Source organism: Homarus americanus, unplaced genomic scaffold (genome assembly GCF_018991925.1).
Source record: "Homarus americanus isolate GMGI-L3 unplaced genomic scaffold, GMGI_Hamer_2.0 scaffold53225, whole genome shotgun sequence".
Lineage (NCBI taxonomy): Eukaryota > Metazoa > Arthropoda > Malacostraca > Decapoda > Nephropidae > Homarus > Homarus americanus.
The window spans coordinates 1,891,761-1,908,350 of NW_024750875.1; the positions used below are offsets into that span (position 1 = coordinate 1,891,761).

General features: G+C 46.1%; 1 protein-coding gene across 1 annotated transcript; it reads right to left on the minus strand.

Annotated features, from left to right (window-relative positions):
- Positions 1 to 11,397: 11,397 nt before the first annotated feature.
- Positions 11,398 to 12,862, minus strand: LOC121854453 (homeobox protein H17-like). Its single transcript, XM_042349128.1, has one exon. It carries the CDS (start codon positions 12,824 to 12,826, stop codon positions 12,449 to 12,451), a length of 378 nt encoding a protein of 125 aa, XP_042205062.1. The 5' UTR covers positions 12,827 to 12,862; the 3' UTR covers positions 11,398 to 12,448.
- Positions 12,863 to 16,590: the final 3,728 nt, after the last annotated feature.

Below are 16,590 nucleotides of genomic sequence, written 5' to 3' on the forward strand. Positions count from 1 at the left end.
GGAGGCACCTCATCGTACTTGAAAACTTTCACCAACGTAGTTTACGTTCCATCCTCCGAGTTCGCTGGGAAGACAAGAGAACAAATGCCAGTATTCTCTCTGACACCAACTGTAGGAGCATCGAGGATACCATTATCCATGAACAACTATGTTGGAATGGCCATGTTACCTGCATGGACGACAGCAGACTGCCAAAGCAGCTCCTTTACACTCACCTAACGAATAGTAAACGTAACGCTGGCGCCGCCCCTCCCGCACTAGATGTAGTCCTCCACAAGTGCAACATCTGTGGACGGTTCTGCCAGTTCCCTATCGGCCTCTCGAGACACCTCAGAACTCACCAACGAAGGTGACATCTTTAATAACTCATATCATTGTATCATAGCTGGATGATCGTCATACTCGATTCCGAGTGACAGCAAAGTGGTAGTAGTAGTGTGTGTACCTGTGTGTGTGTGTGTGTGTCCACGTACATATGTGAACCTATATATGCTACGACCGTAATATGTATCTAAGTGTCATGGACCTACTGTGTAATCATTTCCACCGACATTTACCCCACACTCCTGCACATCAGGAGGCGGATCACTTGAAGATTCGTCTCGTCAACTTATTTCATCTGATGTTGAACCACTGTAATACTTCCTGGGGGGTTAAGTTGGGTTTGGACAGGGTTAGGTTAAGTTACGTTAGAGTTAGGTAAGGTTAGCATTATGCTAAGTTAAATTAGGTTAGGTTAGGTTAGGTTAGGTTAGTTTTAATCTAAGATGAAATAAGTTGGGAGATAATCTTCAGGTGACCCCCTAGCCTAACTTAAATTACCTTAATTAATTTTCCATCACACCACAGGACAATATATGTGATGTGAAACTAAAATCTGGCTTCTTTTCCTGTAGTAGTGGGCAAAGGGGCAAAGAGTTTTAGCACTGACTGTTCTGGTATTTCATTAATCAAATTCTAAGATAGAAGGAAGGGTGAAACATCAGTCATCATTCTTAACTAGTTCATTAATTAGAATGATCTTATATTAGGTACGGTACACTTTGTTACAATACGAAACTACCGGACCTTCCCAACTGAAGTCAATTCCTTCACAATACAAAAATAACAGCCTTCCTCTTTGTCACTCAATAACACCTGAATAAAAAAGGTGAGAAGGGAGCAGGGAGGGATGGAAAAGGGTGAAAAGGGAGCAGGGAGGGATGGAAAGGGGTGAAAAGGGGAGCAGGGAGGGATGGAAGAGGGGTGAGGAGGAGGTAGGGACGGATGGGAAGGGGTGAGAAGGATGTAGAGAGGGATGGGAAGGGGTGAGAAGGATGTAGGGGGTGGGAAAGGGTGGGAAGGATGTAGGGAGGGATGGAAAGGGGTGAGAAGGATGTAGGGAGGGATGGGAAGCGGTGGGAAGGTTACAGGGGGATGGGGAAGGATCAGAACGGTACGGGGATGGATGGGAAAAAGATGTAAAGGTTGTAGATCGAGTTGAGGAAAAGATTGGCCCAGACGGGATGGAGAGGGATTGAGACGAAGAGGAGATGAAACGTGAAAAAATGGAGAAGAGACAAGGAAACAAGAACAAATACACAAAAAGGAAATAGCAACAACAAAAACACAATATATTACAAAACAAGGATATTACTGATTTTTGTTTTGTTTTACTGAATCTGGTTTATAATACTCGGTGTTTGAGAACATATTGTGTTAAGAATCTTGTCATGTGATGTTGTGACAGGGTGAAGGGTGTGAGGACAATCGGTCAGTACTGAAGCACCGTGGTCAGGTCCACTACGCCAATCAGGTCCTGCACACTACTACTACTATCACCACCACATCCAGGTCCTGCACACTACCACTACTACCACCACCACCACATCCGGTCCTGCACACTACCACTACTACCACCACCACATCCAGGTCCTGCACAACCACCACCACATCCAGGTCCTGCACACTACCTACTACCACCACCATCAGGTCCTGCACTACCACTACTATCACCACCATCCAGGTCCTGCACACTACCACTACTATCACCACCACATCCAGGTCCTGCACACTACCACTACTATCACCACCACATCCAGGTCTGCACACTACCACTACTATCACCACCACATCCAGGTCCTGCACACTACCACCACCACATCCAGGTCCTGCACACTACCACCACCACATCCGTCCCACTACCACCACCACATCCAGGTCCTGCACACTACCACCACCACATCCAGGTCCTGCACTACCACCACCATCCGTCCTACTACCACCACCACATCCAGGTCTGCACACTACCACTACTATCACCACCATCCAGGTCCTGCACACTACCACTACTATCACCACCACATCCAGGTCCTGCACACTACCACTACTATCACCACCACATCCAGGTCCTGCACACTACCACTACTATCACCACCATCAGGTCCTGCACACTACCACCACCACATCCAGGTCCTGCACACTACCACCACCACATCCAGGTCCTGCACACTACCACCACCACATCAGGTCCCACACACACCACATCAGGTCCACACTACCACCACCACATCCAGGTCCTGCACACTACCACCACCACATCCAGGTCTCACACTACCACCACCACATCCAGGTCCTGCACACTACCACTACTATCCCACCACATCAGGTCCTGCACACTACCACCACCACATCCAGGTCCTGCACACTACCACCACCACATCCAGGTCCTGCACACTCACCACCATCCAGGTCCTGCACACTACCACTACTACCACCACCACATCCAGGTCCTGCACACTACCACCACATCCAGGTCCTGCACACACCCTACTACCACCACCACATCCAGGTCCTGCACACTACCACTACTATCACCACCACATCCAGGTCCTGCACACTACCACTACTATCACCACCACATCCGGTCCTGCACACTACCACTACTATCACCACCAATCCAGGTCCACTACCACTACTATCACATCCAGGTCCTGCATACTACCACTACTACCACCACCATCCAGGTCCTGCACACCACTACTACCACCACCACATCCAGGTCTGCACACACTACTACCACCACCACATCAGGTCCTGCACACTACCACTACTACCACCACCATCCAGGCCCTGCACACTACCACCACCACATCCAGGTCCTGCACACTACCACTACTACCACCACCACATCCAGGTCTCACACACCACCACATCCAGGTCCTGCACACTACCACTACTACCACCACCACCACATCAGGTCCTGCACACTACCACTACCACCACCACATCCAGGTCCTGCACACCACTACTACCACCACCACATCCAGGTCCTGCACACTACCACTACACCACCACCACATCAGGTCCTGCACACTACCACTACTATCACCACCACATCCAGGTCCTGCACACTACCACTACTACCACCACCACATCCAGGTCCTGCACACTACCACTACTACCACACCACATCCAGGTCCTGCACACTACCACTACTACCACCACCACATCCAGGTCCTGCACACTACCACTACTACCACCACCACATCCAGGTCCTGCATACCCACTACTACCACCACCACATCCAGGTCCTGCACACTACCACTACTACCACCACCACATCCAGGTCCTGCACATTACCACTACTACCACCACCCATCAGGTCCTGCACACACTACTACACCACCACATCCAGGCCTGCACACTACCACCACCACATCAGGTCTGCACACTATCACTACTACCACCACCACATCCAGGTCCTGCACACTACCACCACCACATCCAGGTCCTGCACACCACTACACACCACCAATAGTCTGCACATACCACTACTACCACCACCACATCCAGGTCCTGCACACACCACTACTACCACCACCACATCCAGGCCCTGCACTACCACCACCACATCCAGGTCCTGCACACCTCACTACTACCACCACCATCCAGGTCCTGCACACTACCACCACCACCACATCCAGGTCCTGCACACTACCACTACTACCACCACCACATCCAGGTCCTGCACATTACATACTACCACCACCACATCCAGGTCCTGCACACCCACTACTACCACCACATCCAGGTCCTGCACACTACCACCACCACATCCAGGTCCTGCACACCATCACCAAAGAACAATAAAGCTTAACACACTATCACCATCATGGTTATCACCTTCTACCCATTCCTCCAACCATCACTACTACACCATCACCACCACCAACAACACTATTACCACCATCACCACCACTACCAGGCGGTGTCCTCCAGGCGTGAGGATCTAATATGGTTGGTAATTACACGTTAGTATGTGGTACACGTGTCCAGGTGTCATCCGGCCAACACCCACACTTCTTCACCTGCTTTTAACCCTCTAACGACGGCTCCCAAGGCTGTAATTGGCTGTAATGTCGTGTAATTGTAGTGTTTCTTGTTTAATGGTGACCGTGGGTAATGTTATATTTCTCGCATGTGTATAGGTTCTTTTTAACGAAAATTTTACGTGTTTTATACAGTACGGTCAGGGAAATAATGGTAGTGCCAACTATAAGTAAATCTAACCTAACCTAACCTATTTTGAAGGTAATAATTAATCACCGTTTGGTATCTGATGACATCTTATATGAAACAGGGAAATTGTCACTATGTATGAACACCTATTTGACAAAACATATATTGCGTCTTGATAAAATATGACCAATCAGACTCCACAGTTGTTATAACACCAATGAAAATTAATAGCTACTCAAGTCTAGATTCTGGTTGGAGAGTTTATTATTTTATTCAGAAGCGTCACCACAGTTTCAGATATACAGTACAGTAGTGACAAGAACAGCAGATATATATATACCCTGCCAGCTTATCTCTCCGTGCTGAAACTAAAGGCTCACGGGAGTACGGATGCCATGTTTGACCTTCCTTGCCCAGATAGTTCACCCAAAACAACAGGAAGTGACGCACAAACAATCAGGCAAAAGAAACAAACAGCGAAACGAAACAACAGTCTTGTTTGTGTGTGTGTGTGTGTGTGTGTGTGTGTGTGTGTGTGTGTGTGTGTGTGTGTCAAATGATAAAGGTAACTAAATATAAATAAATACAGAATGAACTGAACATTAATAAATAAGTATACGTATTACAGTCATCTTGTTTATATAAGCAGTTGATCTCCGATCAAGGTTTATCTCACCCAAGTTGATTCCAGTACTGAAGATGTAATTATCGTATCAATTGAAAACGCTATAAGTTTTTCTATGTGTAATTTGTGATACACCGACGTGAAAATAGAATTCGTATTGTAATGTAAATTTAAATTCACTTAAGTCCACAATGTCTGAGCAAAGATGTGTGTGATAATCTTTGTATATTTCTGATACTCTGTGTGTGTGTGTGTGTGTGTGTGTATGCGATGCCTCTGAGATGTGGCTATTTGGTTGACTGTAAATGAGTCGCCGTCTAGTAAAGCTTTGTCATAATAGGCCAACCAATTTTTATTTACCATTAGAATTGTGGTTAACATTTCTAATAGGTTTTTATGATAATTGGATCCCCAATTCAACTGTGAATTCATCTTAATGGGGCCCTATACCTAAAAAGCCTTTATATATCAATTGGTCCTAGTCCTAATGAACCTTTTCTCTAATTGGCCCTAATTCAATGGTCTTTTACGAATAGGTTCCAGCACCAATATATCTCTATCATAATGGGCCCCAATTAGTGTATAGGTAGGTAAGAGTGGCGCCCGCGTGACCAAAGGCAACAAGAGGCGAGTCATATTGTTCCTTCTTGGTAAACAAACAATTCTCACACAACGACTTTCCTTTTACGTGTAGTAGCAGTGACCGCCTCTCCGTCTTTCCCACGAGGAGTTTCATTTTAATTTCGACTTAAGGTAGTCAATGGTCTTGTTTAGCCTTGTTTGTGTGTTAATTATGACATTATATTTCTTCTTCTTTTTTGTTTAGAATTTGTTTGAACTATTCAGTGTTTATGATAGGCTGGACTTGATCCACTGCTTAGGAAATAATTGGTTGGATTTGATGCATTGATGTGAAGGATTTTTCGACTTCCATTTGATTCACTGATTACAGAGATGTCAATTTGGACTTAATCTATAATGATAAGCGTGTGTGTGTGTGTGTGTGTGTGTGTGTGTGTGTGTGTGTGTGTGTGTGTGTGTGTGTGTGTGTGTGTGTGTGTGTGTGTTGAAGTGCCGTCACCCTAAGACCATTAAACCTGAGACGAAACTTTACCTACACACTAAAGGGACCCTGGGGGTGTACACCTCACTGTTACGTCTTTAGATTTAGCTTAAAAATAATAATAAAATTAATTAATAAATATATTGGAGCCATGCTTAAAAGTGTCAGTGAAGATGAAAGACCAGTTAATATAGTGTGGATAGTGTAATATAGTGTAGATAGTGGTACAGTGTAGTCACCGACAAGGCTGCCCCTCTGGCTTCATAGCGAGATCATAATATAATATAATGTAATGAAATATAATACAGTATAATAGGTATACAATGAATATTCAAGAGAGAGGAGGGAGAGGGAGGGAGAGGGAGAGGGGAAGGGGAGAGGGGGAGAGAGGGAAGGGAGAGGGGAGAGGGAGGGGAGAAGGGGAGCATGGGGGGGGAGAGAGAGAGAGAGAGAGGGGGAGTGGGAAGAGCTTCACCACTGGACAACTGTTGCTCTACCTAACAAGGCGACGATCCTCCCCGTGACGGCGGCGTGTGATTGGCCCACACCTGTAATTACCATCAATTTAGAGGTTGCCGCAGCAGTTAACACCCTGACCAGCAGCAGAGGCCAAAGGCAGAGACCATACGCTGACACCAGAGACAGACCCAGAGACCAACAATGGCCAAAACGAAGACCAAAACAGAGGCCCAACACAAAGACCAGATGTAAAGACCAGAAGAGAGTCCGAGGCGAGGACCAGATTAGTGACCAGGCCACAACAAGACCACGTGTCCGTCGTAACAGGAGACGGCTGCTTAATTGAGAACACGTGTCCGGTAATGAAGGGAATAGGTGTGCTGGGGTGACGACTGGAAGAGAGAGAGAGAGAGAGAGAGAGAGTTTGTTTGCCGTCATATACTACTGTACTATATATATATATACAAATCCCGACTTACTATAAATAATTTCCGTACTCATGGTAATATATATTAATTTATATAGGCTTCTTAAATTCATATTTGAGTATATATATAGATAGGATAATGTAAATAGTCATAATAGAAATAACACCATTCCTAACCTACCTAACCATTTATATAAGTTTTCATGCACTGTAGTGGATATACAACATCAAGTGGTGGTCATGTTTATACTTAAATTTAAAACACAATATAGTTAAACCTCCTAAAATTAAACCTTAATATTTAAAATTAAAAACCCTGGTAACTGAACCTACTAAAATTAATAAAGTAAAAGGATAAAAATAAAAAATAAAATAAGTCATAGAACACACCTTACCTTGAACACACCTTACCTTGAACACACCTTACCTGAACACACCTTACCTGAACACACCTTACCTTGAACACACCTTACCTTGAACACATCTCACCTAGAACACATCTCACCTTGAACACATCTCACCTTGAACACACCTCACCTAGAACACACCTCACCTAGAACACACCTCACCTTGAACACACCTCACCTTGAACACATCTCACCTTGAACACACCTCACCTTGAACACACCTCACCTTGAACACACCTCACTGAACACCTCACCTTGAACACACCTCACCTTGAACACACCTCACCTTGAACACACACCTCACCTTGAACACCTCACCTTGAACACACCTCACCTTGAACACACCTCACCTTGAACACACCTCACCTTGAACACACCTCACCTTGAACACACCTCACCTTGAACACACCTCACCTTGAACACACCTCACCTTGAACACACCTCACCTTGAACACATCTCACCTTGAACACACCTCACCTGAACACACCTCACCTGAACACACCTCACCTAGACACACCTCACCTAGAACACACCTCACCTTGAACACACCTCACGACACACCTCACCTTGAACACATCTCACCTTGAACACACCTCACCTTGAACACACCTCACCTAGACACACCTCACCTAGAACACACCTCCCAGAACACACCTCACCCTAGACACACCTCACCTAGAACACACCTCACCTAGACACCTCACCAGACACACCTCACCTAGAACACACCTCACCTTGAACACACTCACCTTGAACACACCTCACCTTGAACCTCAGAACACACCTCACCTAGACACACCTCACCTAGAACACACCTCACCTAGAACACACCTCACCTAGACACACCTCACCTAGAACACACCTCACCTTGAACACACCTCACCTTGAACACACCTCACCTTGAACACACCTCACCTAGAACACACCTCACCTAGACACACCTCACCTAGAACACACCTCACCTTGAACACACCTCACCTTGACACATCTCACCTGACACACCTCACCTAGAACACACCTCACCTAGACACACCTCACCTAGAACACACCTCACCTTGAACACACCTCACCTAGAACACACCTCACCTTGAACACACCTCACCTTGAACACATCTCACCTTGAACACACCTCACCTAGAACACACCTCACCCAGACACACCTCACCCAGAACACACTCACCTTGAACACACCTCACCTTGAACACATCTCACCTTGAACACACCCACCAGAACACACCTACCCAGACACACCTCACCTGAACACCTCACCTAGAACACACCTCACCCAGACACACCTCACCCAGAACACACTCACCTTGAACACACCTCACCTGAACACATTCAGAACACACCTCACCTAGAACACACCTCACCTAGACACACTCAATAGTTCTAGCACTAAGGGGTAACACTATATCAAGGTTACATAGACTCATTCACACGTTGTCAAGTTACTACTGCGACTGACTGGTGAAACTTCCCAGACTGTCAATGTGTAGGGTCACCCATAGTCTTTCTAACCTGTATTAAAGCCGTTTAGGTTGAGAAGAATTGCGTGAACGAGTGTGTGTGTGTGTGTGTGTGTGTTGTGTGTGTGTGTGTGTCAATGTCCACAGTCACCATCAGATGAATAAAGTGTTATACAGTGTTTTCATGGCGACAAAGTATACATTATGAATCAAGTTTCTTTACAACCGGTTGTTCACCCAGCTGTGTAAGATGGCATGGAGAGTTAGGTTAGGTTCATAGCTATTAAGGCTCATTTGACCTATTACAATACCAAACACTCTTTAAGAAACTATTTGAAACAATTGATAAAATTTTGAATAATGATTTTTGCCCATTATCCCTTGTTCTAAATAAACCTAAAAACATTAAGAATTTGAGGAAGAAACAAGGAAAATAATCTGAGGAAAACGTTCAGGAAAAGAAAAAGGTTTGGGTGAATAAGAAAGAGGAAATTTGATAAAGGAAAAAGAAGAAATTATATGGGAAGAGTAGAGGATTGTATGGTTGTAATGGAAAAGGTTGGATGGAAATATAAGAAGGAAAATAACATGATAAACGGAACAGGATAAAGAGAAGTTAATAATAGAAAGAAATTGAGAGAGAGAGAGATATAGAAACACGAGGAAAAATTTATTATTATTATTATTATTATTATATTATCTATTATTATTATATATTATTATTGTTATTATTATTATTATTATTATTACTGTTATTATTGTTATTATTATTACTATTATTATTATTATAATTTTTTTTTTTATTAAGAAATTTTTGTGGTGGAGAACAAACACTTATACATATAACACAAACATAAACACTTATATAAGCAATCACACTAACGTAAACACACGCAAACATAAACACACGCAAACATAAGCACTAATATAAGCAAACACACTAACATAAGCACACGCAAACATAAACACACGCAAACATAAACACACGCAAACATAAGCAAACGCAAACATAAGCAAACGCAAACATAAGCACATGCAAACATAAGCACAAGCAAACAAACACACGCAAACAAACACACGCAAACATAAACACAGTCAAACATAAACACACGCAAATCTAAGGCAACAAGCTAGCCCCACACATCACCCGACAAACACAAACACATGGAAAATCCTTTAACAAACAAAAATAAATAAATACTTTCATGGTAACAAATAAAACAGCTTCAATAGTAATACATATTTATTTAACTTTATTTACACGAAGTTATAAATAGCGACACACGGAAATAATAATTATATTTTCAAAACTTATTAACTTGGTGGGACTCTGCAGCACAACACACAGATGTTTGGTAGCACTTGAGACCCGTGTTTTTTTATTCCCTGCCACGTATAGGGATGGGGTTGTATAGTCAAACATGTCTATCTGTCTATTGTTATGTGTGTGTGTGTGTGTGTGTGTGTGTGTGTGTGTGTACATTAGTAAGGACGCATTTGGTATTATTTTCTCAAACACTTTTCACCATATGGTCATAAATCTTCACCTTTTATTTCATCATGGTTTAAACTCTCATTTGATTGGCCATGACGTAAGTACATACCACAATTTGTTCTAAAAATGTAATCAAAACAGTCCCATATAATTATATAGATAGAAGTCTTTGGCAGTGGGTCGGAAAAAGAATTACTCAGTATAACGTCCAGACCCTAATGGATGAGGCGTTGTTCTCATGAGGAAATATTAAGAAGAATTTCACAAGACGCCAACACTACCCCAACTAGCCACCACAACTTACGCCCTAAAACACACAGATGGAAAAAAGAAAAAGAAAAGAAAGAAAAAAATATATAACTGGGACTGATTAAGTTGATCTTAGTCTTCACGGGACCTAACCTAACCCAACCAACCAAACCTAACCTAACCAAACCTAACCAACCTAACCTAACCTAACCTAACCTAACCTAGCCTAGCCAACTAACCAAACCTAACCAAACCAAGCCAAACCTAACCTAACTTAGCAAACCTAACCTAACCAAGAAGGCTGGAACCCAATCTTGAGGGGCCACACACCTGAAACTACCAGTCTTAATGGGTTGGTTAGGTTGGAATGAGAGTGTGATAAAACTGGGATTAATTAGGACTATAGGATGGGCTCAATAGGCCTAAGAGCCAGTTGGGACTGGAACCAATTAAGACTGGGCTCATCAGGAATGGGGCCTATTGACTGGGGACTATTATGACTGGGACTAATATGACTGGGGACTATTATGACTGGGGACTAATATGACTGGGGCCTATTATGATTGGGGCCTATTATGACTGGGGACTATTATGACTGGGGACTATTATGATTGGGGACTATTATGACTGGGGCCTATTATGACTGGGGCCTATTATGACTGGGGCCTATTATGATTGGGGAGGACTAATATGACTGGGGCCTATTATGACTGGGGCCTATTATGACTAGGGACTATTATGACTGGGGCCTATTATGACTGGGGCTAATCAGCGTCGAAGATATGTTCACTTGGTGGATTTCAACTTCCATCAAGAGGCAGAAGATGTTCCACCTCCACTGCTCTCAGCCCTCAGCCCTCCTGCATTTGGGGTCTGAAGGTCAAATGAGTCCCAGCCCTAACTGACCCTAGACCTGATTGACCCCTCGATTCCTAATACACCCCAGTTCTAATAGACCCTATCCTGATCCTAACTGACCTTAGTCCCAATAGACCCAAATCATGTAGACTTTGTTCCGTGAAGACTGGGGCCTATTTGACCAGTCTCAGCCCATAGGAGCCTTAGAAAGTACCGAAGGAAGGAGAGAGGGAGAGGAGGAAAGTGAGAAAAGAAGAGAGGTGAGGAAGAATGTAAGAAAAAAGGAAATAAGAAAAAAGGGATAAATAGAGATAAAAGTAATGGATAGAAAGAGGAATGTCAACAAAATAAGAAGAAGGAGAAAAAAAATGAGCAGCGGTAAGAAATGTGGATCAAATAAAAGACTAATAAATGACGTAAGAAATAAACAAAAGAAGTTAAAGATAAAAAAATGAAAGGAAAAAAATGAAGGAAAGGGAAAGCGGGAATAACACAAGAAAGAATGAGGAAGAAAGGCAAAAGATAAGGTGTAAAGAAGTGAAGGAGAGATGAAATGGGAATTAAAACAAATAAAGAACATAACAAGAACGGCAACAAAGAAGGGGGAGGGGGATGGGATGAACAGCTCGAAACGAGATTTTGAAGAAGGGAAGCAGAGAGAGGAGTGAAAGATCGGTTGAGAAAAAAGAAGGAAAAGTTTGCGTTCGAGTAGGTAAGTGAGAGAGGAAAGGAGGGGAGGGAGAGGCTGAGGGGTAAAGTATGGATAGAAGATAGGTCTGGGTGTGTAGGTAGAGAGAAAGAGGGAGAAAAGAGAGATGAGAGAATACCGAGACGCCACTCAGAAGTGAAAAGGAACGAGAGGGGAGGGGCTTCTCAGCCGCAGACCTCCCGCTAGCTACCTGACGAAGACGGGGCGAACCCAGGCTGTGGAGGGCGTAGCTCCTGCGGGAGGTGAGGGAATGAATGAGAGAGAAGGAAGTGAGGAATGAGAGACGCCGGAGGTAAGAGAGGGTTCTGGTGCAGGAGGGCGAGAGGCAAACCGAAGCCTCTCCAGCTCCGCCTCCTTCAGTCTCTTCTCCTTGGCTCGACGGTTCTGGAACCAGATCTTGACCTGCGTCTCCGTCAGGTTGAGGGAGGCGGAGAACTCGGCCCGCTCGGCGATACTCAGGTACTGCTTCTCCCGGAATTTCTTCTCCAGGGCGAGGAGCTGCTGGGTGGTGAAGGGCGTGCGAGGCTTCCTGTTGGGCTTGTGCTTCCTCAGCGTTACCTTCATCGGCCCGTGGAACCTCGGAGGCTCCGGGGACCCTGTCCAAGGTGAGACAGAGATGTGGTAAGACCGTCTCCGTCTATACCTATGTCTGTCTCTCCTAACCAATAATAAAAGTTTATCCATATTCTATCATAACTCCCGTACACATTAGGTACGACTAAAGCAGCTATTAAAATGTTCGTTAAGAGAGCAGTAGACATCATATTATCCAACACCATAACTGAGAGACAGACAAGTTAATGTTGTAACGAGACCCGATACTGTATAATGATGAAGCTGAACATTATGGTAAAACTTATGGTATAACTTCTACTGAATTGGTGTTATGATTAACAACAGCTGGTGGTGTGATAGTGAGGCAACAGCTGGTGGTGTGATAGTGAGGCAACAGCTGGTGGTGTGATAGTGAGGCAACAGCTGGTGGTGTGATAGTGAGGCAACAGCTGGTGGTGTGATAGTGAGGCAACAGCTGGTGGTGTGATGGTGAGGCAGCGCTGGTGGTGTGATAGTGAGGCAACAGCTGGTGGTGTGAGTGTGAGGCAACAGCTGGTGGTGTGATGGTGAGGCAGCAGCTGGTGTTGTGATAGTGAGGCAACAGCTGGTGGTGTGAGTGAGGCAACAGCTGGTGGTGTGAGTGTGAGGCAACAGCTGGTGGTAGATGAGTGAGGCAACAGCTGGTGGTGTGATAGTGAGGCAACAGCTGGTGGTGTGATGTAGTGAGGCAACAGCTGGTGGTGTGATAGGAGGCAACAGTTGATGGTGTGATAGTGAGGCAACAGCTGGTGGTGTGATGGTGAGGCAGCAGCTGGTGTTAGTGATGGTGAGGCAACAGTGGGTGTTGTGATAGTGAGGCAGCAGTTGGTGTTGTGATAGTGAGGCAACAGCTGGTGGTGTGATAGTGAGGCAACAGCTGGTGGTGTGATAGTGAGCAACAGCTGGTGGTGTGATAGTGAGGCAACAGCTGGTGGTGTGATGAGTGAGGCAGCAGTTGGTGTTGTGATAGTGAGGCAACAGCTGGTGGTGTGATAGTGAGGCAGCAGCTGGTGGTGTGATGAGTGAGGCAGCAGTTGGTGTTGTGATAGTGAGGCAACAGCTGGTGGTGTGAGAGTGAGGCAACAGCTGGTGGTGTGAGTGTGAGGCAACAGCTGGTGGTGTGATGGTGAGGCAACAGCTGGTGGTGTGGTGATAGGAGGCAACAGCTGGTGTGTAGTGGGCAGCAGTTGGTGTTGTGATAGTGAGGCAGTTGGTGTTGTGATAGTGAGAGGCGTTGGTGTTGTGATAGTGAGGCAACAGCTGGTGGTGTGATAGTGAGGCAGCAGTTGGTGTTGTGATGGTGAGGCAACAGCTGGTGTTGTGATAGTGAGGCAACAGCTGGTGGTGTGATAGTGAGGCAGCAGTTGGTGTTGTGATAGTGGGCAGCAGTTGGTGTTGTGATAGGGCAACAGCTGGTGGTGTGATAGTGAGGCAGCAGTTGGTGTTGTGATGGTGAGGCAACAGCTGGTGGTGTGATAGTTGAGCAACAGCTGGTGGTGTGATAGTGAGGCAACAGCTGGTGGTGTGATAGTGAGGCAGCAGTTGGTGTTGTGATAGTGGGCAGCAGTTGATGGTGTGATGAGACAGCTGGTGGTGAATAGTGAGGCAACAGCTGGTGGTGTGATAGTGAGGCAGCAGTTGGTGGTGTGATAGTGGGCAGTTGGTGTTGTGATAGTGAGGCAACAGCTGGTGGTGTGAGTGAGGCAACAGCTGGTGGTGTGGTGTGAGGCAACAGCTGGTGGTGTGATAGTGAGGCAACAGCTGGTGTTGTGATAGTGAGGCAACAGCTGGTGGTGTGATAGTGGCAGCAGTTGGTGTTGTGATAGTGAGGCAACAGCTGGTGGTGTGATAGTGAGGCAACAGCTGGTGGTGTGGTGTGAGGCAACAGCTGGTGGTGTGAGTGAGGCAACAGCTGGTGTGTGTGATAGTGAGGCAGCAGTTGGTGTTGTGATAGTGAGGCAACAGCTGGTGGTGTGATAGTGAGGCAACAGCTGGTGGTGTGAGTGTGAGGCAACAGCTGGTGGTGTGAGAGTGAGGCAACAGCTGGTGGTGTGATGTGAGACAACAGCTGGTGGTGTGATAGTGAGGGCAACAGCTGGTGGTGTGATGAGTGAGGCAACAGCTGGTGGTGTGATAGTGAGGCAACAGCTGGTGGTGTGATAGTGAGGCAACAGCTGGTGGTGTGATAGTGAGGCAACAGCTGGTGGTGTGATAGTGAGCAACAGCTGGTGTGTGTGATAGTGAGGCAACAGCTGGTGGTGTGTAATGTAGGCAGCAGCTGGTGGTGTGAGTGAGGCAACAGCTGGTGGTGTGAGATGAGTGAGCAACAGCTGGTGGTGTGTGGTAATGTGGCAGCAGCTGATGGTGTGGCAATGTGGCAACAGCTGATGATGTGAGAGTGAGGCAGCAGCTGGTGGTGTGGTAAAATAGCAACAGCTGGTGTGGTAACATTGAAATAACTGGGTAATATAGCAATAGTTGATGATGTGGCATTATGGCGGCAAACCTGTTGATTTGACAATATGGCAACAACTGCTGGTGTGGTAACAGGCTAATAGCTGGTGTTGTGGAAATATGGCAACAGCTGGTGGTGTTGAAATATGGCAACAGCTGGTGGTGTGGTAACATGGCAACAGCTGGTGGTGTGGTAACATGGCAACAGGTGGTGGTGTGGTAGCATGGCAACAGCTGGTGGTGTGTGCTTATAGCAACAGCTGGTGGTGTGGTACATGGCAACAGTTGGTGGTGTGTAATGGCAACAGTTGGTGGTGTGGTAACATGGCAACAGTTGGTGGTGTGGTAACATGGCAACAGTTGGTGGTGTGGTAACATGGCAACAGTTGGTGTGTGTGTTAACATGCTAACAGCTGGTGGTGTGGTAATATGGCAACAGCTGGTGGTGTGGTAATGTTGCAACAGCTGGTGGTGTGGTAACATGCTAACAGCTGGTAGTGTGGTAATATGGCAACAGCTGGTGGTGTGGTAATGTGGCAACAGCTGGTGGTGTAGTAACATGGCAACAGGTGGTGGTTTGGTAACATGGCAACAGCTGGTGGTGTGGTAATATGGCACAGCTGGTGGTGTGGTAGTGTGGCAACAGCTGATGGTGTGAGAGTAGGCAACAGGTGGTGTGTGGTTAGATGGCAACAACTGGTGGTTGTGGTAACATAACAGCTGGTGGTGTGGTAACATGCAACAGCTGGTGGTTGTTAACATATGGCAACAGCTGGTGGTGTGGTAACATGCTAACTGCTGGTAATGTGGCAATATGGCAAAAAACTGGTGTTGTGGCAACTGACTAATAGCTGATGATGTGGCAAGATGGCAACAGCTGTTGGTGTGGCAATATGGCAACAGCTTGTTGTGTGGTAGCATGCTAACAGCTGGTAGTGTGGCAATATGGCAACAGCTGGTGGCGTGGTAACATGCTAACAGCTGGTAATGTGGCTATATGGCAACAGCTGTTGGTGTGGTAACATGCTAACAGCTGGTAGTGTGGCAATATGGCAACAGCTGGTGGTGTGATAACATGGCAACAGCTGGTGGTGTGATCTTTGGCAACAGCTGGTAGTGTGGTAACATGGCAACAGCTGGTAGACACGTACTGGCGAAGGCCCTGAGGGCCAGGTGGTGGTGGAGGAGGTGGAGGGGCGGCCACAGTCCGGGCTGTAGGCTCGGAGGTAGGAGGGCGGGGGCGCCTGGGGGGAATGGCACGTCCCGGGGGGGGCCGAGCA